We start from the raw sequence: 24,439 nt of genomic DNA, 5'->3' as shown, positions 1-24,439 counted from the left end.
TCACGTGCGTTCAATCTCCCGTTGATTGTGATTTATAAAGGAAAGGTGCGCAGGACCTGGCGTACGACCGGTTTTATACATGTGAATATTTCTGTGCGTAGGTACTTTTCGAGTTTTGGCCGTACGCCATCTTCTGGTATGAAAGCTGCGCAATCCTTTATACATGAGGCCCCTGAAGTTTGCGGACGACACCACCCTCATTGGGCTCATCTCTGGTGGAGACGAGTCTCATTATAGGTGGGAAGCTGACAACCTGGTGACCTGGTACAGCCAGAACAACCTAGAGCTCAATGCTCTCAAGACAGTGGAGATGGTTGTGGACTTCAGGAAGAACACAGCCCCACTCACCCCCATCACCCTGTGACTCCCCAGTCAACACTGTGGAGTCCTTCCGCTTCCTGGGCACTATCCTCTCCCAGGACCTCAAGTGGGAACTGAACATCAGCTCCCTCACCAAGAAAGCACAACAGAGGATGTACTTCGTGCGGCATCTGAAGAAATTCAACCTGCCAAAGTCGATGATGGTGCACTTCTACACAGCCATCATTGAGTCCATCCTCACCTCCTCCATCACCATCTGGTACGCTGCTGCCACTGCCAAGGACAAGAGCAGGCTGCAGCGTATCATCCGCTAGGCGGAGAAAGTGATTGGCTACAATCTGCCTTACCTCGAGGACCTGTACACCTCGAGGACCCTGAGGCGAGCGAAGAAGATTGTGGCAGACTCCTCCCACCCTGGACACTCCCTGTTTCAGTCACTCCCCTCCGGCAGAAGGCTGCGGTCCATCAGGACCAAAACCTCACGCCACACAAACAGTTTCTTCCCTTCCGCTGTTGGCCTCCTCAACAAGGCCAAGAGTTCACACTGACTTTAATGACTTCATGTCTTAAAACAATTGCATTTGCACTACTCACAATTCATGTAATATTTGTATTTTATATTGTATTTTATACTGTAAATTGGCAACTTATATTTTATTTTATGGCAACTTATATTCTACTTTATTGTAAATGTTATCTTAAATTGTATTCCACTTAGTATTGCTAGTTTATGTATCCCTAGTATAGTTAGACCATATATCTAAATTTAAGATTCCTATATGTTTATTGTATGCACCTTCCTGCCAAAGCAAATTCCTTGTCTGTGCAAACTTTCATGGCGAATAAATCCCTTTCTGATTCTGATTCTGTATACGTCAGAAGTTATGTCAAATGAAACGAAACATTAAAGCACGAAAACAATGCTCTCCTCGATCTGTGCATTACTGGTTATGGGGATGTGGAAAATTGCTTGCAATGTTAGCATAAATTGCAGAAGATTGCTTGCGATGTTTGCGTAGATTGATTGCAATGTTAGCATAAATTGCAGAAGATTGCTTGCGATGTTTGCGTAGATTGATCGCAATGTTTGTGTTAAAGTTCCGTACAGTAATTTTATGCTGTGAATAGGGCTGTGACAAATCTTATTTCTGGAAGGCTGTACCGCGGTTAGCGTAGTAGAGTCAAAATCCATACCGCATATTAGCAAAACACCAATACAAACCCTGACAAAACTGGCACGTTCAGGCGGTTACACAAACATACACACATCCACTGACACACACACAAATCCATCAACAAACACACATCCCCTTAAAGGGGTGATTTTTTGGGGGGTATTTCACACTGTTCCTTAAGGTCTCTGAATAGGGTAGGTAACACTGGTTGTGCTGAAAACGGCCTGGGTGCTGTTCTATGCCCCCTGATGCACCCTGTGAAAGAGCCCCAGAATGAAACAAGAGGTTTTCTCCTTTTATGGTATGCTCATGAATATTTAGTTAAGTTGCATGCTGGTCAGTCTAGGTGTTTTTGCTATCTAGCTGTTCTTGCATTCCTTGAAAATCAGCGTTAATAAAAAGCAAATGAGCTAGAGTCCAGCTAACATTGACTCGATGGGCATGGCTGATGTTTGTCTATACCGTAGCATAAAAGATCCCTGTATGGCAAGCCGTTTTAACATTTATTTCTACAAACGTACTAGTCACTATTTTTAAGTTACTAGTACTAGTACTAGTATCTATTCCCGTTCTTTAGTTACTATTAACTAATCCAATAGTTACTAGTATCTATTTCCGTTTTACTAGTAACTTTCATTAGATACTATTACCTATTCTTTAGTTACTAGTAACTAATCCAGTAGTTACTAGTATCTATTCCCGTTTTACTAGTAACTTTTCATTATATCCTAGTACCTATTCTTTAGTTACTAGTAACTAATCCAATAGTTACTAGTATCTATTCCCGTTGTATTAATAACAAATTGCACAATTTTACAATTGTATACAACGGGGCTCTGCTTTACAGATGTCTACTATTTGTGTCCAACTAGTATCTGTTCAAATAGTTACAAGTATCTATTCTTTAGTTACTAGTAACTATTACAATTGTTACTAGTAACATTATTATTCTTACCAGTAACAAATGCGTTTTTACTCGTCATTGCTTATGACAAGTCAAAATGACTACTAGATAGTAAAATTTAAAATGTTACTAATAAAACGGGAATAGATACTAGTAACTATTGGATTAGTTTCTAGTCTTCAAATGTTCTAATGAATAAACATGAGGCAGACAACTACATGCTTTGCTTGTCTGGCCCACTCGCGATGGAAGCGCTTTTTTTGTCATTGCGGTCAGAATTATATAGCCTGCAGGAGACAAGCCTCAAACAAACCTTAAACAATGTTCGTGGGATGCTGAACGCGTTCTTCACACGCTGCATGCTATATTCTTTTAACGTTTTTGATAAATGAAAAATGCCAGAGCTCGAGTTAGCTTTGACATGATAATACCTTGTATTAAGCGTTGATGGCTTAAGGGCTGTACATTAGTTCATCCACTCTTACATTGGGGGAACACTCTTGATACCCTTTGTTCACCAGTTATTATAGTTCATGAGTAGTTTAATATCTGACGATCATTTGTTAGATGCCTTCTGTATTTTACACTAAGACATTAAATTATCTCATAAACGGGCTGCATGACGTCTGACGCGCGGAGGAGACACCAGAGAAAGAAGACAATATATCTTAATGATTATTTGTATTTTCCCATGGGACCAGTGTGGTATCATCCCTGTATAATTAATATATCTCATATGTATTTTGTCCAAGAATAACTGGTGGAAGTTATGGTTCAATGGCAAAATGTACAAGCCAGAAGTATCAGCACTACAACAAGCTGGATGATTATCAATGACATTTTCTCTTTTGAGTACATTTCAATTTAATAGCTATTTCTTGATGATGCTATATATGAAGGCTAAGAGAATTCATCATGAATTGTGTTGCCGATGATGAACTCAGCAGAACGGACCACACTACTTAAGGCCTTGTGGTCCCTGTCTGTGCAGCTCCCATACCACATTGTGATGCAACCAGTCAGTATACTCTCTATAGTGCATCTGTAGAAGTTAGTGAGGATGACTGAGTCCATGCTGAACTTCTTCAGTCTCCTTAGGAAGAAGAGGCATTTACGGGCCGCTTTGACCACTTTGTCCGTGTAAACACACCAGGTGAGATCATTGCTGATTGTAAGGATGAGATCTCTGTCTCCAAGCAAGCCGGAAGGAGGCACGACAATTAGAAAAGGGTTGACTCGGTTTTATTAGTAACGACGTTGGATCATGCCATCAGTCCATGACAGAGGGATAACATGAGTGAGAAACAAGTCTCTCAGAGGTCCATTATATACATGAGCTGGCCCATACAGATATAGTAACACCAAAACATGCCCTTAAACGGTACACATTTCACAACTTAATGCACAGGAGAGACAGCACACAGGTGATGCGTCATAACTCATTGTTTGTACTTTTCTCAAAGGTTAAACAGAGCATATTCCCTGATCTACATGTGTATTGTCAAAGGCCCGCTGCTTGACCTCTTGACCACAGCAAGAGACAACCTCACATATGTATTGAAAATCTGCAAATCACTGATGTTCACCCTGAGGAACTTGAAGCAACAGACCTTCTCCACTTCGGATCCGTTGATGTGTAGGGGTGTATGCTCCTCCTTCTGCTGCCTCCTATAGTCCACAATCATTTCCTTGGTCTTGCTGACGTTGAGAGAGAGGTTATTGTCCTGACACCATGATTTCAGGTTATCAACCTCCTCTCTGTAGGCTGACACTGTCAGAGATGAGGCCCACAATGGTTGTGTCATCAGCAAACTTAACAAGGAGGTTGGGACTGTGCGTTGCCGCACAGTCGTGGGTGAACAAGGAGAACAGGAGAGGGCTGAGCACACAGCCCTGGGGGGTGCCTGTGTTGGTGATCAGTACGGATGAGGTGCGGGGACCGATTCTCACCACCTGTGGCCTCCCCGTCAGGAAGTGGAAGATCCACTTGCAGAGGGAGGTGCTCAGTCCCAGGTCCACAAGCTTGGAGACCAGTCTGGAGCGGATGATGGTGTTGAATGCAGAGCTGTAGTCAATGAACAGCATCCTCACATATGTATTCCCCTTGTCCAGGTGGGAGAGAGCGGTGTGCATAGTTAGAGCGATGGCATCGTCTGTAGACCTGTTGGACCAGTATACAAACTGCATAGGGTCCAGTGTGGGGGGCAGCGAGGAGCAGATGAATGATTTGACTAGCCGCTCAAAGCACTTCATGATGACAGAGGTGAGTGCTATTAGGTGATAGTCGTTCAGTGACCTTGGTGTTCTTGGGCACAGGGATAATGGTGGTCCTCTTGAAGCAGGTGGGGGGTACAGACAGGCTGAGGGCGAGGTGGAAGATTTCACTGAAGACCCCTGCTAGCTGGTCAGCACAGCCCGAGGGCCCTACCTGAAATATGTGTTGGGCTGGTTGACCTCTCAGATTGTCTGCCTGAGCGAAATGGACACACTAGCATTATGTTGTACCAGTGTAGGTGTGGAATACAAGGACTTGTGTTTATGAGACCGAATGGCCATTGTTCTGATGTTTTAGGCTCAGCCAGTTGCGAAAATTGATCATTATATTGTTCTGGGGATTTCTCAGGTATGGTAGTTTTATTGATCATCTCATGTGTAAATTGTCCCCTAACAAATACCACTGGGTCCATTATAAAAATCTCCATGTAACTACTGTCTACAGCATTTTCCTTGGGCCAGGCTGTGCCCCCAACACAATCGCATACTATACAAATGAATAGAATAGATCTTTATTGTCATTGTTACAGGTACAACTAGGGATGCACCGATCCGACTTTTTCAGTCCCGATGCCTGGGCTTTGTGTATCTGTCGATATCCGATACCGTTGTTGAATTAATAATAAACTGTATACCTCCCACCTTATACCTTCCTTCCACCATATGGAAAAACTAAAGGCACCTTCCTAACTAAGACAAAATAACAGGTGTAATCTATTGCATTCTTATTTATTTGTTATTTAAAAAACAATTGTGCATTCAAAATGCAAAAATAGAATGTAATCAAACGTAGGGCCTATTAAAATAAATAAAATGTAGCAGTAGAAACAAAATAGTGTATTGGTCAAACATACAATAGTAATCAAACAGCAACCAAACATTGTAAACAATGTTTGTAAAAATATTTGAATTCTTATTTATTTGTAATCGCTGGTGTGTAAACCATGGAAGTTTTTAGCTTAAAGCATTGCACCTTGCAGTGTACAGCTCATGTCCAACCAGTGGACAGAAACTTAAAAGCAACATGGAGTGAGCCAAAGAGTTGGCTGTGTGGAGATATTTCACGCTTGCAACGCCAACTAGTTCATCGGCTGTTTGCAATGTCTGCAAAGTAAATGTTTTGAGGGGTGGTGGTAGTACTGCAAAGTACAATAATACCAATTTAATCAAGCACATCCAAAAGCACAATGCTAGGAGCAAGCCAATTTCCTACAGCTCATCGACTCTACTATACTGTAGAATCTACAGTGTAGAACGAGTAGCGTTGCACATATGTGATCGTTCGAATGCGGGTCTCACAGTGTAACGTTGCATATGCGATTTCGAAAATTCCAACAGAATATTTTCCGATAGACAAAAACTATGCGACACACGCTGTATGGCTTCAACATGTACTAATGAGAAGGCTAACAGGTAACACTAGCATGCTAGTAGCATTGCTTCGAGTATTATGCTTGCTGTGGGCACCGTCGGAAATATTTAGAACTCACGCATCTAAAGGTTGCATGGATCGGCCAGTGGATCGGCTACATTTTCCGATCACCGATCCAGCTATTTTGTCAATATCGGGGCCGATATCCAATCTTAGTATCGGATCGGTGCACCCCTAGGTACAACAAAATTAAAGTGCTTCCAGTCAGTGCATCATTCATTGACTTAAAAATCTGTAAAAAGGATAAAATTACTGAAGTGCTAAAATTACTCAAATAAGAATAAATATACCTAAGACTGTACCGTAAACAACCACAAACAGTCATTACATAATACATAACATCACATTGTGCACATTATGTTTTGCCAGCTTTAACAGTGGTTATTGCAGTTGGATAGAAACTGTGTTTTAGTCTGTTGGTCCTTGCCTTGATTGATCTGTACCGTCTGCCTGAAGGCAACATTTCAAACAGGGAGTGCCCAGGAGTGTGAAGTGTCTTTTATGATGTTCTGGGCTTTTTTGAGGCACCGGGATCTGTGTAGGTCTTCCAGTGCGGGGAGAGGCCAGCCAACAATGCTGTTGATGACCCTCTGGAGCGTTTTCCTCTGAGCCACTGTACAGCTGGTATACCAAATGCATATGCAGTATGTGAAGATGCTTTCAATGGAGGCTCGGTAGAAGGACACCAGCAGTCTTTGTGTGATGTTATTCCTCCTGAGTGTTCTCAGGTAGTAAAGTCTCTGTTGGGCCTTTTTCAGCAGCTCAGAGGTGTTCACACTCCGGGATGGGCTGTTGTATGTGGACCCCCAGGAAGCGGAAGTCCCGCCACCCTCTCCACACTTCACTCCTTTTTTAAGTGTACTTTGTACGCTGTGTTGGTTGACTGTGAAGGCACAGAGCACTGCCCAGCTTCTATGTCCAAATCTGTGCCCACGCCATTTTCAAATAGCAGCACACAGCCTGTTGAGCAGCAGAGGTGGATAATGTCAGTTGTCCTGCTTCGCGGAGGTCATCCATGTACCTGCAGTAATGAAAAACAGGACACAAATTTGGAACTACAGTCAAATAGTAGCCTTTGCCTCAGATGGGACAGTGGGGAGCGACAGGACACAAGTGTAAGAGATTGTGCCCTAGCCAGCTGCAACACAGGTAAGGGCACCATCACAAACTGTTTAATGACAAACATTTTGCATATTCTGATTGGATAGCCAATAACTTGTCATGCAACACCATAACCATATATTGGCCCTTATTGTAAGAACTAAGCTAAGCTAAATGCAAGTTCCATTGTATAGTCATTACCATGGTGATTGTTTTGTAATGGTCTCAAGGCATAAAAATGTCACATTATGAGGTTATTTAACATTAATGAGTTCCCTTAGCCTGCCTTTGGTCACCAAGTGGCAAGACATTTTGATAAGTATAAACCAAGCCCTGGTATTCTAGGTAGATAACATTAGCGCTCAACAGCTAGCAAGCTAGTTTAAGTAATATAACCTACAGGGATCTCTAACACAAGGTATATTTGGCTAACCATATTTCCATTGTATGAGTAATGTTATTCTAAAAGCGAAATCCAAAAGTTACCTGATGGCATATGAGGGTCTGAGAAGGCGTCTTCGCTGTGCTCTCTAATTGACGTTGAGTGCGTGGTGATGAGAGCTCGGAGTTCTGAAAGACTAGCAACAAGTTCTTCCATCGATAAAATGCCTTAGAGTCTTCTTAAATTCACCAGTAATGAATCAATAGGCATCAATTGTGCGTGGCGTATGTTGCCTTGTTGGAATTTGTTCATTAACACGTGTGTGCCATTTCTGAATTCGGTTTGCGTCGATATGTTCTCTGTAGTGCTGTCTTATGTGCTGTATTTAGTTTCTAGTAACTAAAGAATAGGTACCAGTATCTAATGAAAAGTTACTAGTACAACTGGAATAGTACTAGTAACTTCAAAATAGTGACTAGTAAGTTTATAGAAATAAATGTTAAAACGGCGTCTTCTGTGAGGTGTGGTCTTCAGCAGCTAATTTGCATGTTAACTATATATCTTCAGCAGCTAATTTGCATGTTAACTAGATATCTTCAAAAGTTAATTTGCATGTTAACTAGATATCTACAGCAGCTAATTTGCATGTTAACTAGATATCTTCAGGAGCTAATTTGCATGTTAACTAGATATCTTGTTGGCAATAGTTACTAGTACTTATTGGTTTTGGGATATGTCGGAATAGTTACTAGTAACTAAAGAATAGATACTAGTATCTAATGAAAAGTTACTAGTAAAACGGGAATAGATACTAGTAACTATTGGATTAGTTACTAGAAACTAAAGAATAGTTACTAGTATCTAATGAAAGTTACTAGTAAAACGGGAATAGATACTAATAACTATTGGATTCGTTACTAGTAACTAAAGAATAAGTACTAGTAACTTTAAAATAGTGACCAGTACGTTTATAGAAATACATGTTAAAACGGCTTGCCATATCCCTGTGCAGTTTGACCCTCAATTACACATTTGCTCGAACCATTTCACCAAGGACGGTTTTGAAAACCTGGGACAATGTAAAGCAGGATTTGCTATGAAGCTGTTGCTGAAAGGAGGTGCTGTTCCGACCTCATGTTCATCACAACCGCAAGCTGTAGTATGCTTATGTCGCTAACAGCTATTAGCAATGCTAACATATCCTGTATCTAACACCTGCCTTTCTCCAGTTCTTTCAATCTACACAGGCGTTAGCACTAGGCTAAACTGCTATTCGTTCTCGGGCTATTTTTTTGTAAGCTTCCCTTCTAATGCTGACTACAGCTAGTCTAGATAGGCTTAGCAAATCATTCTTTAAATTGTTAAACAAAGTGATGTTTGATGCAAGATCCTGGGCCAGAACACCAGAGGCAGGGACGGACTGGGGGGAAAAAGTGGCCCGGGAGTTATACTGTCAGACCAGCCCACTCAGTAAACGGCGTGCGGCCCACTCAAATCACGGCGCGTTGTCCACTCAATGCATCGCACGTATCGACCAGTCATTGGCCTACTTGGAAAAATACCCATACACTTAGCATTATTTTGGATTATTACAAAGAAATTACATCATATATGTTTAATTTCTTACGTTAAACTTCCGAAGTCCGTAAGAACAAATTTCAGAAGACACGTCAGACATTTTTGAAAAATCGGCACCATGAGTGTGAATACAGATCGCGAGGAGCAATATAAATCTCAGTCAGTGATTCTAGACTATAAAAGGTCTTAGTGCAATTTATGCGTATTCAAGCTATGAGATGTGAGATAATATGAGATGCCGGCGATGTCTGAGACTGACACACATCCATGAGACCTCATTAGGTCTGTTGCAGTAGAGAACACACACACAGTACATGAAAACGTACACCTGTCACTGTGTACGTGTATGTGGTGCGTATACCTGGTGTATATTCCATCCAGGATGCAGAGCTGAGCTTGTGCCGCAGGGACATAGGAACCCAGCTGGAACATGATGCTGAGCAGAGCCACCTGGCGGATGTATGAGCTTTTACCCCCCATGTTAGGACCTGTTACTATCATGGTCCTCTGGCCCTCCCCCTTAGGTAGGAATAGGTAGGAAAGGAGAGGGAAAAGGGGAGGGGGGAGGATAGAAAAAGAAAAGAAGGGAGGGGGAGATAAGATGGGAGGAGTTAGAGCAGGTGGTGGTTTTATTTTGCAGCTCAGTTAGGGAATGAAAGAGAGACGGAGAGGAGGACAGAAAGAGAGGAGAGGGTGAGGTATTTGTATGCACTTCTGTAACTGAGTGTATGGTTTGAAAGCTTGGCTCTTCATTCTATTGGCCTGTGTTTCACAAGATCAACCTGCACTCTCCTCTGTGCTGTGTTTGGGATGTGTATGTGTACCTGCAGTGTGTGTTTACTTGTCACTGTGTGTGTCTGTACCTGCAGCAGTATGTCTGTTTGTGTGTTTAAGTAGGTGTGGACCTTCAGCTGTGTGTGTGCGTGTACCTGCAACTGTGTGTGGTTGGGTACGTATTGGTGTAGTTCTCCGAGCAGCAGGTCTATGGAGGGGTGCCTGCCCTCCCTCACCACTATCTGCTGCTGCTCACTCAGCCTGGGCCTGAGACAGAACATACACATTGTTACATACACACACACACTATTGGATGGTGCAGCGGGAGGGAAAGAGACAGTGAGAGAAAGAGGGAGACAAACACAGAGAGACACTTGAAGGGAGCTTCAGAGCAGTGGGTGTCAGAGAGATGTTGGCATTCTCAGTGAGCTTGCTGCGCCAACCCACTCCTCCTCACATGCTGTCCCCTTCCCCCACACACAAACTCACACGGACATACACGTATACACCTACACTCACACACACACATATACACTTATACACAGACTCACATGGTGATCATCAATGTAAGAAGACATTACCTGCAGTAGACACACAATCACACACTCAGGCACATAACCTGTAGTTTAGAGACACACACACACACACACACACAGACATCACCTGCAGTAGTTCCCTTGCTTTGCCACCTCAGCCAATGAGAAGAGACAGTCCACGGTTGCTAGGTGACTAATAGCTTTTTTCATTGTGTGATAATACTCCCCAAACTGACTGGAGAGAAGGAGGGAGTGGGAGAAAGAATGAAGAGAGAGTGAGAAAAACTGAAGGTGAGTGAGAGAGGTTGAGAAAGAGAAAAATATAGAAAAACTGGACTGGACAGAATATGAAACAAGGAAACACTTCGGATTATTGAACATTATAGATTAGTAGAGCCGAAAGCAGTTTATGTATGCGTGTTTGTGGATGTATGTGTGTGTGTGTGTACACACTGCAGAAAGTTGGTCCACTCTGTCTGGCAGTCAAGCAGTAGCAGTTCTCTGAGCTGCAACAAAGTACGGTAGCGTTTCACTAAGAAGGGGGATTGGTACCTGCTCACAGCTTTGGTACTGCAGGGGGGGGCATACACAGGGGAAGGGGCATGATTAGACACAGGGGCAAGGACATAATTAAACAGAAAAACAAAGGGATAGTACTGTGTGGTTGGAAACAAATTATGAAAATGTTCGTTAGCGTATTTGTTTTACCGTGTGTGTGAAGCTGTGTGTGGGAATGTATGTGCGGAGGCGAATGCCTGCGTGTGTTTTTATTTCAGTGTGTGGGTATGTGTGTGTGAGGGGTGGGGGATGAATCACCTGTTGATTTTGATCCAGTCAGATGGTACTACAGATGACATGGAGTTCTTCAACTCAATCAAGAACTGAGAGATGGGAGGACAGAGGAAAGAAAGGAGGGTGAACAGAGGAGAAAAAGAGGAGGGCACAAAAAAGGGAGAGAAGATAAGAGGGAGAGGAGAGAGAGAGTTCTAATCAGTGACTACAGTTCATCAATTACATGTCTGCCCCATTTAATAAGACGTTTGTTGGGTAATGTATTGTCTGTGTTTTGAATACCGTATTTCTTCGAATAAACGATCAACACAATGATCATTTTTGATGCAGCGTTTATTCTAAGGCGGCGTTTAATTAGTAAGAGAGATTTAGAGAATTGCAGTTGGAGTGCAGCCATAGACAAGTTTGTCAAACACAAAGCCTAGTATAAAATTGAAGCCGCAGCCGAAGCGTATCTAAATTGTGTAGAAATCTGAAGCAGCATGCAGAAACGTTCTTACACTTCAGCTTTCAAACAGAAAGAACGCGAACTTGGGGTTGATGAAAGGCGAATTCGCCAGTGGTGAAGTCAGCTACCTCCTAGGTTACATGTGATTGTCACAATTACATTATTAAAATGTATAATTTGTTTTCAACCAATGTCATAATTTAGAATTATACAATTGCATTCAGTATTATTAGGTGAGTAAGAGTACAGTGCCTTTATTTTGAAGGCCTTCTGGAACGCTCGTGAGTGAGAGTCAGCAACCGAAGCACGGACTATTTAATGCTCCGATAGGGTTGCCACCTTCAGTACAGAAAAATAAGGGACGCCTACCGCAGCGGGGGCCACACCCCTCGGGGCCACAATGACCACAGGCCCGATGATGTGCCAGTGGTGGTAAATCACAACTTAAAACATGTTTTCAGACATTATAAAAAGATATCTGCTACTGAAATCAGTGTGAACAGATGCACTCAGGGCCTCATGTACTAACTCATGTACTTTTGCGCCCACTTCAGGCCTATTTGTTTCGCGATTTGCGCGTAAAAGCATGCCGAGATATGTACAAACATGGCGCACTGAGGTAAAAGCGCAGACTGCCTGCAGCGGGAACTGAAAATGGCAAATTGTGCTTTTTGTGTCATGTATATGCATTCAAGGCAGGGGCGAAGCAAGGGTTGTGTCTCAGGGGGGGCGGAAACGGATTGGGGGGCCCCCTGTTAATAATATTTTGCAGTGCAATAAAATATAACAATAAAAGTAACCAATGGCAACCTCTATTTTGAACAGCACATATTACCCTATAATAAATGTGCCATCAGTCATCATATCCATAATGTGCGAACAAAATGTAGGCCAGTACAGGCTCGCATTCAGCATTCATTATAATCTCTCACATACTGTAGGCCTACACAAATCCATGCATACAATGGGTTTAATGATCTGTCCATTTACCAAATACATTATATTCAAATTCAACGAAGAGGTATTGGGGCATGTCAAGCCTACTTCCTTTTATAAGTGTACTTCTTATTACATGGGGGGCTATCTGGAGCTGCCTCTGCCATTCTTTCAAATTGACTCTTTGCCAAGAGACCCGCCTTCCTCTGACTCTGATTGGCCGTGAACCTGAAACAAACCGATCAAATCAACGATGGCAGCGAGTATTACCCAATCAGGGGCAGAATAGGACGAGTCTTTACAGAATGCCGGTGGGATGATTTGCATGGGATGCTGCATTGAAGACAACTGAAAATACGGGAAATAGCCCATTCCGTATTGATTCTAAACAGGACGCGCCATTTTATTCTCAAATACGGGACGATTCCGTATTTTAAGGGATGGGTGGCAAACCTATGATCCGATAAAAGTTTAAGGTTGTCAACAGATGTCAGTGATCTAAGGAAACCTTTGGGTTTAGTTTTCACGGTGGATTTGGAGAAGAAGCTTCAAACCTGTAGCAATAAAGCCACTTGTGTCTGCCAGTGCTTCGAGGGAATTATACACCTGTGATTTACTTGTGTAATAAAAACCGTGTTTTAATTTAACCAATTAAATAACAGTTTTCTGATGTTTTTGGTGCGGCGTCTAATCAAGGGAGGTGTTTATTTGAAGGCGGCATTTAATTGAAGAAATACGGTACTTCACCTTGGGCTGAACTATGTTGTCTACTCAGTGTTTGCTAGTGTATCCCACAGTTTGTTTAATCCCACAGTTTGTTTAACCCTGGGGGAAGGGGAACGTACATGGGGTGGTGATAGGATGTATATTTGTAAGACGCCCATGGGCTTACATTCCACCCTTAGGAATATTTTTGTCTATACACCCTAGGTAAGACACTGGGCGGACCACCCCAGTATTTTTGTTTAGGGCAACTTGATTGTGTGCTAGATTAGTTTGTTGTGCTAGGGAGTTAGGACAAGTTAGGGGTGGAGATGTTATATATTTGATTTCTTTGCTTTGGTCCTACTCAGCCTCTTCTCCCATCATTGTTGGAATGCTGCTTCAGCATTCCAAGTATTGTTCTTTGAATCTTTAATCAACTTATTTTTCTTCTATTTCTTCCGTGGCACGTTTCAGCGCCTTCAAATCTTCAGCTATTAAAATCGTTCAGCTATCAAAAAATTCAGCAGTTTCAGGCCATTCCTGCGATGACTTTTCAGCTTTGTACCTCTTATGCTTGAATTTATATAAATCAATATTCATAATATTTTTAACATGGGTTTTCAATGGAGTTTTCTTTCAAATCCTCTCAAACTTCTTAAAACTTCTTCAACTTCCAAATCCGAACTTCTTCTGAGTTTTTCAAACCGTTTCTGAGATTTACATGGGTGTCTATGTGAAAGCCTAGAGTGCAGACTGAAACGCTTAGAGTGGAGGGGAGCTTCGGATGTCGTTGAAAAAATATTTCTAGTTTGCCAGCATTACCACAATTTTCGCTCTTCATGCTTCGTTTTTGGATCAATAGATAGCTAATTTTGTGCTGGTCGTAGACAGTTGTCTGTGGAATCCAACAGACTTACACATGTGTTCAGAGCCACACGAAAGCGAGACAAAGTCCAACTCTCGCCCCATAGAGTCCAATGCAAATCTTGTGACAAATTCGTCAGAAAAGGCAAAAACAACCAGATTTAGAAACTGCCGGTAGAGTCGTATTTCTGACCGCACAGACATATAAAGGACATCTCTGGTTTCGGCAGAGTCTTGGGTCTCGGAAAATATCTTTATTTTTTGGATTGGACGTATAGTTTTGCGTCTAGGTTAACTTGTTTGAGGTGTGGATTCTAGCTAAATTTCGGGTATTCTCTGCCCTCAGCACATTAGCAGCCATAGCTGCACCATCACCGTGGCAACCACACAAACACGCGCCAGCCTTACACAGGTGATTGGTATTTAAGCAATAAGCCCCAAGAGGCCGTTGTTCACGCTGATTTTAGAACAGGTAAGGGGAGTTGTTAGGCACGACGCGAAGCGGAGTGCAGAAAACCCCCTTAACTGTTCTAAAATCAGCGTAAACCACAGACTCGCGGGGCTTATTGCTTTTCTAAAACTGTTACTACAAATATTTGATATGGTTTCATCAATAAAAACAATTACAAAACAAAATGGTTTAATAATAAAGCGTCATTCTTCCGCTACTACAAAGTATAGTTCTTACATAAATCGTTGCCATGCAACAGCCAGATGGACACCTTTGCCGTCTTTTTCAATTAGAAATATTCGATGTGCAGTAATATGGAATGTTAAAGAATGTTATGAGGACAACCTGTGAGGTTATGCTGGATTTTACAACGGTATGGAATGCGATATAGCCAATCACAATCAAGGATGGGAACAACCAGTTTTAGAATAGCTGATTAGTGGAGACACAAGAGAAGCTATTCAGCCAACTTGTCTCATTAAAAGACTAAGAGCACCACAACACAACTACTACCACTACCGATACTGCTATATCTTATGCCACACTACAACTACTAATTCTGCAGATGCTGCTAATATCTCTTTTACTAACTACTATGCTAATGGTACTGTTTTGTTCTACTACGCCACTGACTGCGTTCACTTGACCATGAAAAAACCCGATAGCCATTGTCGGTTTATGCCAATAATACGATTAATAAGCGCAGCTAGTTCTGGCAGGGCAATCGGGCAGCGCGCGTTATCGGGGACGTAAGGCGTCTTACTCCACCTTCCTTACTCCACCCACTACCACACCCATGTAGCAGCGCATATCCATTGGGCCACGTCCGATAAGGCGTCTTTAAAAGACGCGCGGATATGCACACACTCACCCCGGTCGTTGTATGATCAGTGCTGTTGCCAGTGCTGTTTCTGGTCTCGCTTCTCTTGGCTGTCATATTTTTCGGTTTTGCCATGGGCGAATCCTCTGATTCGGAGCCGACCCGTTTGTTGGGGGTGTTCGGTGGAGGTTCCGATCGATCACCCGGAGGTGCACCCTCCGTGGACCTTGGCGACAACGGGAATGGCCAAGTTCGACGCAGCTCGCGTCTGGCCCAGAGATCGGCTACCATCACCGATTGGCCAGTCCATCGTATCCTCGACTCCCTGTACGACCGGGGTGTGTCTCCTCCCAGGGGATGTAATCACGAGGAACTGTTCGATTTTTTCATAGAGTGCGGCGGTATCGCTCCTCCCGCTCCCCCAAGTGCTCCGGCAGGAAAAGGCAAGGGGAAACGGGGCACCTCTTCCCAACCGGCATCCGGGAAAAGGGCTCGAGTCCGGGGGAGGAGCCCGGCCCGGTGGCGTCCACCTCTAGTTCGGACCCGGTGCTGGCGGCCCTGTTGGACATCAAAGTTTCTCTGGCTGACATGGGAGCTCGTGTCGTCGCGTTGGAGGGCAGGTCGGCGACGGCGTTGGCTACGCAGTTTCCTGGGTCCGGAAGCACTCCTGCGGCCTTGGACTTCGCAGCAAGTCCTAGGTGGACTCTGGCTTCCGCCCTACCAGCGGCCGCTTCTGGGGCACCGTTCCTGTCTCCCGCGGCCGGCATTTCCGCCCATCTGAGGAGCCAAATTCTAGCAGGTACCGACGTCAATCTGGTTAAGATACTGCTATGCTCTGCGGATCCGGTGGACAGGCGGGTAGTCGAGTGTGGGGAAGTGTCTGTGCTCCTCAAGGGGTGTGATCCCAGGATGTCCAAAAACCTGACTCTGCCCGAGTTCTACGTGGCTTTCGGCGTATACCGCGACACGCTCTGCGAGGTTTACCCTGAGCGCCGCGTGGAGTTCGATAACTACCTGGCATTGATTTCGGATTTAGCAATGCGCTATGGCGGCACTCTCTTCTATGAGTACCACAAATGCTTTTCTGCCAAAGCGGCCATGTACATCACAAAGTTCAACGTCCGTGTGGATTGGTCGGTGCTCGACCTCGATCTGGTCAGCAGGGTGTTCACCGGGCATGTGCCGATGTGTTGTTCCGTGTGCGGTTCGTTGGCCCACACGGTGAATCTGTGCCCGAGGACTGCATTTGCACCGCCGATCAAAGCAGAGGGGTCGGCCTGCGGTGCATCCACCTCGGGCGGTCAAGCCGGTCGGAGGAAGGTACGGGCCTCCTCCGCTGCAAGCACCTCGCTGTGCATCACGTACAACGAAAGTGTGTGTAGATATGCTAATTGTAGGTTTCTGCATGCTTGCAGTTATTGCGGGGATGCTCATCCCCGATCTGTGTGCCCTCGTCGGGCCCGCCCTGCTCCGAAGGGGAAATGATTAAACATCCGTCAACCCCAGTCAACGTATCGAGACTTTCTGCCGCGTTGGGGAGTCATCCCAATCGCTGTTTTGTGTCATATTTACTCGATGGTTTGGTGCACGGGTTTCTTGCTGGTCTTTGTTATCTGCCTGACGTGAGTCATGAGTGCCCCAATTTGCAAACGGCGATCAAAGAGCCGTCGGTCGTCGAAAAGCTCCTCGAGAAGGAAGTGGCTAAAGGGTTTATGATCGGACCTTTCCTCGCGCCCCCTTTTGCCCCGTACCGAGTAAGCCCCATAGGCGTCGCAACGCGCAAGTATTCTGGCAAGAAACGCCTCATCATTGACCTGTCTGCCCCTCACGATGGCGTCGTGCCCAGCATTAACAGTTTGATTCCCCGGGAGCCGTTTTCGCTGTACTACGCAAGCGTCGATAATGCCATCAGCATGATAAAAACCGCTGGCAGGGGCGCGTGGCTAGGGAAAGCCGACATCACTGACGCGTTTAAGGTCATGCCTCTTCACCCCTCTCAGTGGCATTTATTCGGCGTTAGGTGGGGCAGCAAGCTGTACTTCTCTGTCAGGTTGGCGTTCGGCTGCCGCAGCAGCCCACGTATTTTTGACTCGCTGTCGGAGGCGCTGTGCTGGATCCTGGTGAATGTCCACAGGTCGCCGTTCGTTTTGCACCTTCTGGACGATTTTTTGGTGGTGGATTTTCCGTCGTCTCCACCCGCCCGCTGTATCTCGGTGTTGAGGGACACGTTTGGAGACCTGGGTGTTCCGCTGTCCGCGGAGAAAACCGTAGGCCCGTTTACCTCCTTGGAATTACTCGGTATCAACCTAGATAGCGTTTCCATGCAGGCGTCGTTACCCGCGGAAAAACTGGAGCGCGTTCGAAGCGTCCTGAAGGCCGCTTCGGGCGCTGCTTGGATGGCTAAACGTGAACTGCTTTCGTTGCTGGGCCATCTGAATTTTGCAATGCGCATCATACCCCAGGGCCGCGCGTTCGTGTCCCGTCTGTTGGACTTGGCTAAAAGCGTGCCTCATCTCCAAGACTGCGTGGTGTTGGACGACGGGTGCCGATCGGATTTGCGTTTTTGGAGCGTGCTATGCGAGCATTGGAACGGTATCAGTTTTTTCTATCACGATTCCGTGGAGTCGTCCGTCGCTCTCGATTTCTACACCGACGCAGCTCCCTCGGTTGGGTTCGGGGGGTTTCACGGTAACGAGTGGTTCTCCGGAGATAGTCTCTCTGGCTCCGGAGAATTACTCCACGGCTCTACACGAATTGTATCCAATTGTGATTGCTTGTCTGTTGTGGGGGCATTTATGGTGTAGGAAGAAAATAACCGTGTTTTGTGACAACGAAGCTACAGTGTACATCATCAACAAAGGGAGGTCTTCGGTGCCTTTCATTAATCGCTTAGTCAGACGGCTAACGTGGACAAGCGTGCTTGGTAATTTCATATTGCGAGCCACATTCATTCCAGGCCTGGAGAACAGAAGCACTGACACTCTGTCTCGTTTCAATTTTCAGGAGTTCCGAATGCTGCGCCCTCACGCGTTACCGAACGGGTTGGCGTGTACGCCATTCCCCCTGACGGTGCTAGATTAGGCCCGGGTGCGCTTCACATGTATGTTGTATCGGCTGGTGAATACATGAGGAAGGGTATCGCCCCATCCACATTAAAATCCTACGACAGGGCATGGATTCGATTCTCTGGTTTCTGCGCCGGCGTGAGCCCTAGGCCTGTGAACATGTCTGTTTTGTGTGCCTTTATAGTTCATTGCTTTGAATCACAGAAGCTGCATCCCTCCTCCATTAAAGCACTGGTGTCAGGCATTCAATTTAATGTACGTTGTTCGGAGCCCTCAGCATGCAGCCTGCTCGGGAACCCAAGTATCCGCCTGCTGATGAACGGGCTGAGGAAGCAGCGTCCGGAGACCAAAGATAAACGCTTACCAATCACCTTACCCCTCTTGCACACGCTGGTGTCCAATTTGAGACAAGGGTGCTTCGGGCCCTACGTCGACACGCTTCTTGAGTCAGTATTTTTCACGACCTTCTATGGGTTTCTGCGGTGTGGGGAATTCACCTCTAGATGTGCCACTTTCGATCCATTTCGTGACCTAACCTAACCTTATCTGATGTTTCTGTGGCAAGCGACATGTTTACAGTTGTTCTAAAACATTCTAAGACAGATGTTGCATGTAGAGGTACCCCAATCGTGATTGCTCGGACTAATTGTGTTTTTTGTCCACTCTCCTCCATGTCCCGGTATCTGCTATGTCGCCCACGGGCGACGCCATCCGAGCCCTTGTTCGTCACCGACGAAGGCAAGGCCATGACGAGATCCTGGTTCGCGCAACGACTCTGCGTACTGTGTGTTCGCTGTGGGCTGGCCCCGGAGCTGTACACAGCACACTGCTTCCGGATCGGGGCAGCCACCCGGGGCTTCATCCAAAGTGCCTACAGCCACTCTGAAAATGATGGGGCGTTGGTCTTCATCGGCATACGAGCGCTATGTACGCCCCAATGCCTAGGACATCCTCGGAGCCCAGAGGTCTATGAGTTTTGTATGAACGGAGCTTGCGGCCATGTGGTCAAGTGTAATTTCTGCATTAATAAATGAATGGCAGTACAGATGGTGGCTGGGTCGGCTTGTTAACCCATAGCAGTAGAATATCTCTTTAGATCTCGGTTCGGGCGTGGTGATCCGCAGACGTGCTCTGATCTGGTAGCTACCAATCAGAATCCATAGTGTCTGAATCGAGATATCTCTAGAGATACCCTGGACTCCAAGGAACGGCGGGTGCTCTGCCGACACATTTGTTTATTCATTCTCACATAGGGATATTGATGGCACTACATGCGCCTCGCGTACATCTTCTGGGTTGCCGACGGGCGCTAGAGGAATGGGTCTCTAGAGACAGCTGTAACTCTGCCCTGTATGGATGAGAGGTTACCGGATCACAAACATTGTAGAACGTCTCCGTAGATCTTGGCTCAGCACTGGTGATCCGCAGACGTGCGCTGATTCGGTAGCAATCGATCAGAATCCAGCGTCCGAGTCAAGATATCTGCGGAGACACCCTGGATACCGGCCAGGGAACAGCAGGTGCTCTGCTGACACTAGTCATTCTCACTAGATAAGCATATCTTCGTGTTCCGGCGTACATGCTGCCTTTGTGTACATCCTGATGGGTTCGCTGACGGGCGCAAAGAGGGGCAGCTCTCTGGAAGTAGCTATCTGCCCGATGTCGGATGAGAAGGGTACCGGGGAGATGGTCGGTGTATTTGGCTTGTCACGGGTTCACCTTCCGTCCAGCACTGGGTCTGGACGGGATGTGCGCGTGGGACGGCTCGGTAAACCGCACATCAGATGGTATGTAACGCGATGGATAGGCACACAGTCTTAGTCATCGATTAATGCTAGCATGACCCCCGCATCCAGAAAACGCTTGTTTTCGCCACTAGTATGTACGTAGTGGGATGTCAGGGGGTCCTCCTGTGGCTCAGGAGCAGTGGCGCTCCGCTCTACACATAGTCGGCATGGCGGAGTGGTGGCGTGTGTTGGGGGATTATATCTCTATTGCTCCCTGCCTCATATGTCATGTATGTATGTGTTGCATCGAGGAGGCAGGGAGTGCTTCCCTTAGATCATCCACTCCGCCAAAGTCAAATCTAAATGTCCATGTCATGTAACAATAAATGCTCAAATCTAATACGTGATTGTCTTGACTGAAATAAGCGCAGCTAGTTCTGGCAGGGCAATCGGGCAGCGCGCGTTATCGGGGACGTAAGGCGTCTTACTCCACCTTCCTTACTCCACCCACTACCACACCCTTGTAGCAGCGCATATCCATTGGGCCACGTCCGATAAGGCGTCTTTAAAAGACGCGCGGATATGCACACACTCACCCTGGTCGTTGTATGATCAGTGCTGCTGCCACCCTCCACCGTCCCCTTCTCCCCCATGCTGTCTGTGTATCTATCCAACAGGGGGATTATATCTCTATTGATCCCTGCCTCATCTGTCATGTATGTATGTGTTGCATCGAGGAGGCAGGGAGTGCTTCCCTTAGATCATCCACTCCGCCAAAGTCAAATCTGCATGTCCATGTCATGTAACAATAAATGCTCAAATCTAATACGTGATTGTCTTGACTGAACTCCGTTTACATGTGTAATTAGTTTTGAGATTACTCAAACACTTCTACATGATTCTTTTTATGAATCGTTGTATGCTCCACGGACAAAACTTGCACCATCATCCTTTTGCAACAAAGTGTCGCTGTGTCTTCCTGTATCAGCCCTACTGCTGTATGTTTCATTCAATCAAAACATTGAATCCTACTAAGAAAGCCGAGTAAACGCACGCAATGATAGGCTACATCTGCTGCTGATATTACTATCCCAACTATAATTTCAGCTGTTAAAACTATAATATTCTTGTTACAGCTAGCTAGCCTACTTCTTCTTCTGTTTAACAGTTTAACTTTCAGCTTCTCCCGCATTGTAGGCTATTTAAGCTCTTAGCTTTGTTGATGCAGTTCAGCTTCCACACTGATTCTTGAAATTAAACTATTTATTCGATTGCTTCACAACGTTCAAACGTATTCTCCCGCATTGTATTTAAGCACTGAGCTTTGTTAGATGATGCAGTTCAGCTTACACACTCCCTCTTGGGTGAATCATATTTTTTTTAAATTAATTTCAGCTTGCGGGTATTTTCTCATTTCTGTATTTTCTCATTTCTGTATTTTCAAAAAATCAGATTTCAGCATTCCAACGCATTTTCAGCAGGAAATGCATGTTCTAGTTATTATTATTATTGTTATACCATGTGTTTGTGAGGAGAAAATAAACTCCCTTTCTTTCTGTTACCACGGTTGTTCTGTGTCCATTTCCTCTTTCCCCGTTTCCTCACCCTGGTTCATCGTTTATGTTTGCAGTGGCCCGTTAGTTTCCCTGCCCACCAGGCATTCGTAACAGAAGGATATGTCACTTTGATTAAAACACACATACATACACAACTTAAGACCTTAGTGCGCGTGCGCAAACACACACACACGTAAATCAAATCTTCGACTCAGACCTGCACCAAGTTACCTATCGATCTCACACACGAGTGCACTCACACATACACACATACACATAGGTAGGTAGGTACCTCATGTCCAGAGACCGAGGTGTAGTCCAGTGAGGGGGTTTTGAGTGTCAGGCGGACCTCCCTAAGGTGGTCCAGTATGTCTGTCAGAACCTCCTGGATCTGCTGATGATGCTCTTGCAGCACTGGGAACCCAGTCAGATCTGAAAAAAGCTCCTTTTTATCCCCTGCCCTGCAACACAACCAGTACATACACATTCAGTCCCAACACACAACAAGTACACACCCAGTACACAATAAGTATACAAAGAGTAAAAACCAGTAGACACTCAGTACACAAGCAGTACCAACCAGTAACACCCAGTCACACATTGTACACCCAGTACACAATCAGTAACAACCAGTGCACACCAGGTAACAATGGTTATGGAGATAACTTTAGTGGAGTGGAGCACCGTTGATTTACCCCTATATGTTCACGTAGCCATCACTGAAACACAAAAACACATGTGCCCCCTACATAAGAGGGCACCCGCAGTTCATTCGCCAAAAACAGCCTGGGCTGCGTTTCCCGAAAGTTGATCGTAGAATGATTCGTACGACGAATCTTAGTTTTACGGTCCGTTCCCAAAGACATCGTAGCTAAAGTGTCTCTTGAAAATTTGTAGCTGTTGAAAGCGCATAGATTAGCCTACTCCTTCAAGCATGTTCAGGAAACGCACGTAAGAAATATAGATGGTTTGTTTTTTTTGTTCGATAGTTGCTACGATCCATTGTTATCGGGAAACGCACCCCTGGTCTGCTTTTGTCTGGAGAGGATTCAGGCAGATCACCAACTACAAGCCCAGAGCCCCTTACTCCATTAATGACTCTCGCCTGGCGAATGACGTGAATGAGTTCTACTGTCGCTTTTAACAGTTGGATTGTCCTCACCCCCACCTGCCCAAACCAGAGGCCCACCCCCCACAAAGATGACTCTTTCCATTCAGGAGGGAGAAGTCAACAGGCTTTTCAAGAGGCAGAACTCCCCCAAAGCAGCTGGGTCAGATTCTGTCTCTCCGGCCACCCTGAAGCACTGTGATGACCAGCTGTCTCCAGCTGTGTTCAGCAACATCTTCAACACCTCTCTGGAGACATGCCATGTGCCAGCCTGTTTCAAATCCTCCACCATCATCCCTGTGCCCAAAAAGCCAAGGCCAACAGGACTGAATAACTACAGACCTATCACCCTGACCTATATGGTAATTAAGTCAAATCTATCACAGACTCTCCTGGACCCCCTGTAGTTTGCCTACAGAGCTAACAGGTCTGTAGGCAATGCAGACTAAAAGTGGGAAGCTGACAACCTAGTGACATGGTGCAGCCAGAATAAGTTGGAGCTCTTGCACTTAACACTGAAGCGCCAACGAGTGATGAGAAAAATGTGTTTGACTTCGCATTCAATAGAATTCCAGGACCCTGCTTTGATGAATTTTCCTAGATATGTGTGTTTTAACACCCAATAATATTACGTTTTCAAAATGTTATTTTGAAATTACATTTTACAATTGCAAAACTGAACCGCAAAAAAACGAATTGTTTAAAACACAAACCACGGTTCGGTTTTTACATGTAAGCCGCGGTTTTTCGGATCTATGAGAAAACAGAACCTAACACCCCTTATTCTTTCCCGTAACCTTTCCCGGAGACTACCTGTCCAATGAACTGTCAGTATAACAATGACGAGTCACTTACTTGAAGGAACTGGAGAGCAGTGTTGCCAACTTGGCGACTTTCTCGCTATATCTGGCGACTTTCCAAACCCTCCTGGCGACTTTTATTGTCAAAAGCGACTGCTGACAAATCTAGCGACTTTTTCCGGTGCTGTTGGAGACTTGCTGGTGTTTTAGAGACTCTGGCGTGAAAGCACGGATCGTCCCAAAGCATCCTCCGCCGTCCCAAAGCACTCACAGGCGGTCAGTCTCACTATAGCCTCGCGTACCACTGCTACTTTCCTTACTGAGGAGATGGCAACACTGCTGGAGAGAGGCAAATCATACGAAGCTAGGCACGTGTAAAGTTTGCTAAGCACGTGTAAAGTATGCTAACGGTAATACATCTAACATGATGGGGCATCTACGCCGAATATACAGAAAATACACCGAAAATACAGAAAGAACACTGAAATGGTAATGTTTTTTTTCTTCCCCCTAATTTGCTAAACAAACCAAACCGAAACGTGACCCATAAACCGCAATACAAACCGAACTGTGGGCTTGTTGGATTGTTGCACCCCTAATGATTTGTGAAGCGGGTAAACATAAGTAATTCACACATGAGCGAAACAAATTATAATATAGCTGCAAGCAGCAAAGAAGAGGCCATGCAGC

At 45.2% G+C, this 24,439-nt stretch overlaps 1 protein-coding gene across 7 annotated transcripts in view; it reads right to left on the bottom strand.

The window, feature by feature from the left end:
• Positions 1–24,439, bottom strand: part of msh3 (mutS homolog 3 (E. coli)) — a 106,979-nt gene that overhangs the window by 28,950 nt on the left and 53,590 nt on the right. For 2 of the 7 annotated variants that reach the window (XR_006955585.1, XM_047015433.1), the window contains exons 15-20: positions 22,134–22,302; positions 11,294–11,358; positions 10,931–11,047; positions 10,605–10,712; positions 10,097–10,208; positions 9,529–9,686 (exon numbers count right to left, since the gene is read on the bottom strand). Coding sequence is in view for 6 of the 7 variants with exons in the window: in XM_047015433.1 (XP_046871389.1) it covers positions 9,529–9,686; positions 10,097–10,208; positions 10,605–10,712; positions 10,931–11,047; positions 11,294–11,358; positions 22,134–22,302 (729 nt within the window). In the remaining variant the exon portion in view is untranslated. Of the gene's footprint in view, positions 1–5,804; positions 7,128–7,693; positions 7,786–9,528; positions 9,687–10,096; positions 10,209–10,604; positions 10,713–10,930; positions 11,048–11,293; positions 11,359–22,133; positions 22,303–24,439 lie in introns of those variants that run through there. The other 5 variants (XM_047015438.1, XM_047015434.1, XM_047015435.1 and 2 more) reach the window with 5 other exon arrangements.

This window comes from Hypomesus transpacificus, unplaced genomic scaffold, assembly GCF_021917145.1.
Source record: "Hypomesus transpacificus isolate Combined female unplaced genomic scaffold, fHypTra1 scaffold_30, whole genome shotgun sequence".
Classification (NCBI taxonomy): Eukaryota; Metazoa; Chordata; class Actinopteri; order Osmeriformes; family Osmeridae; genus Hypomesus; species Hypomesus transpacificus.
Note: the sequence above shows the minus strand (reverse complement) of the source record. Positions and strands in the feature narration are given on the sequence as shown.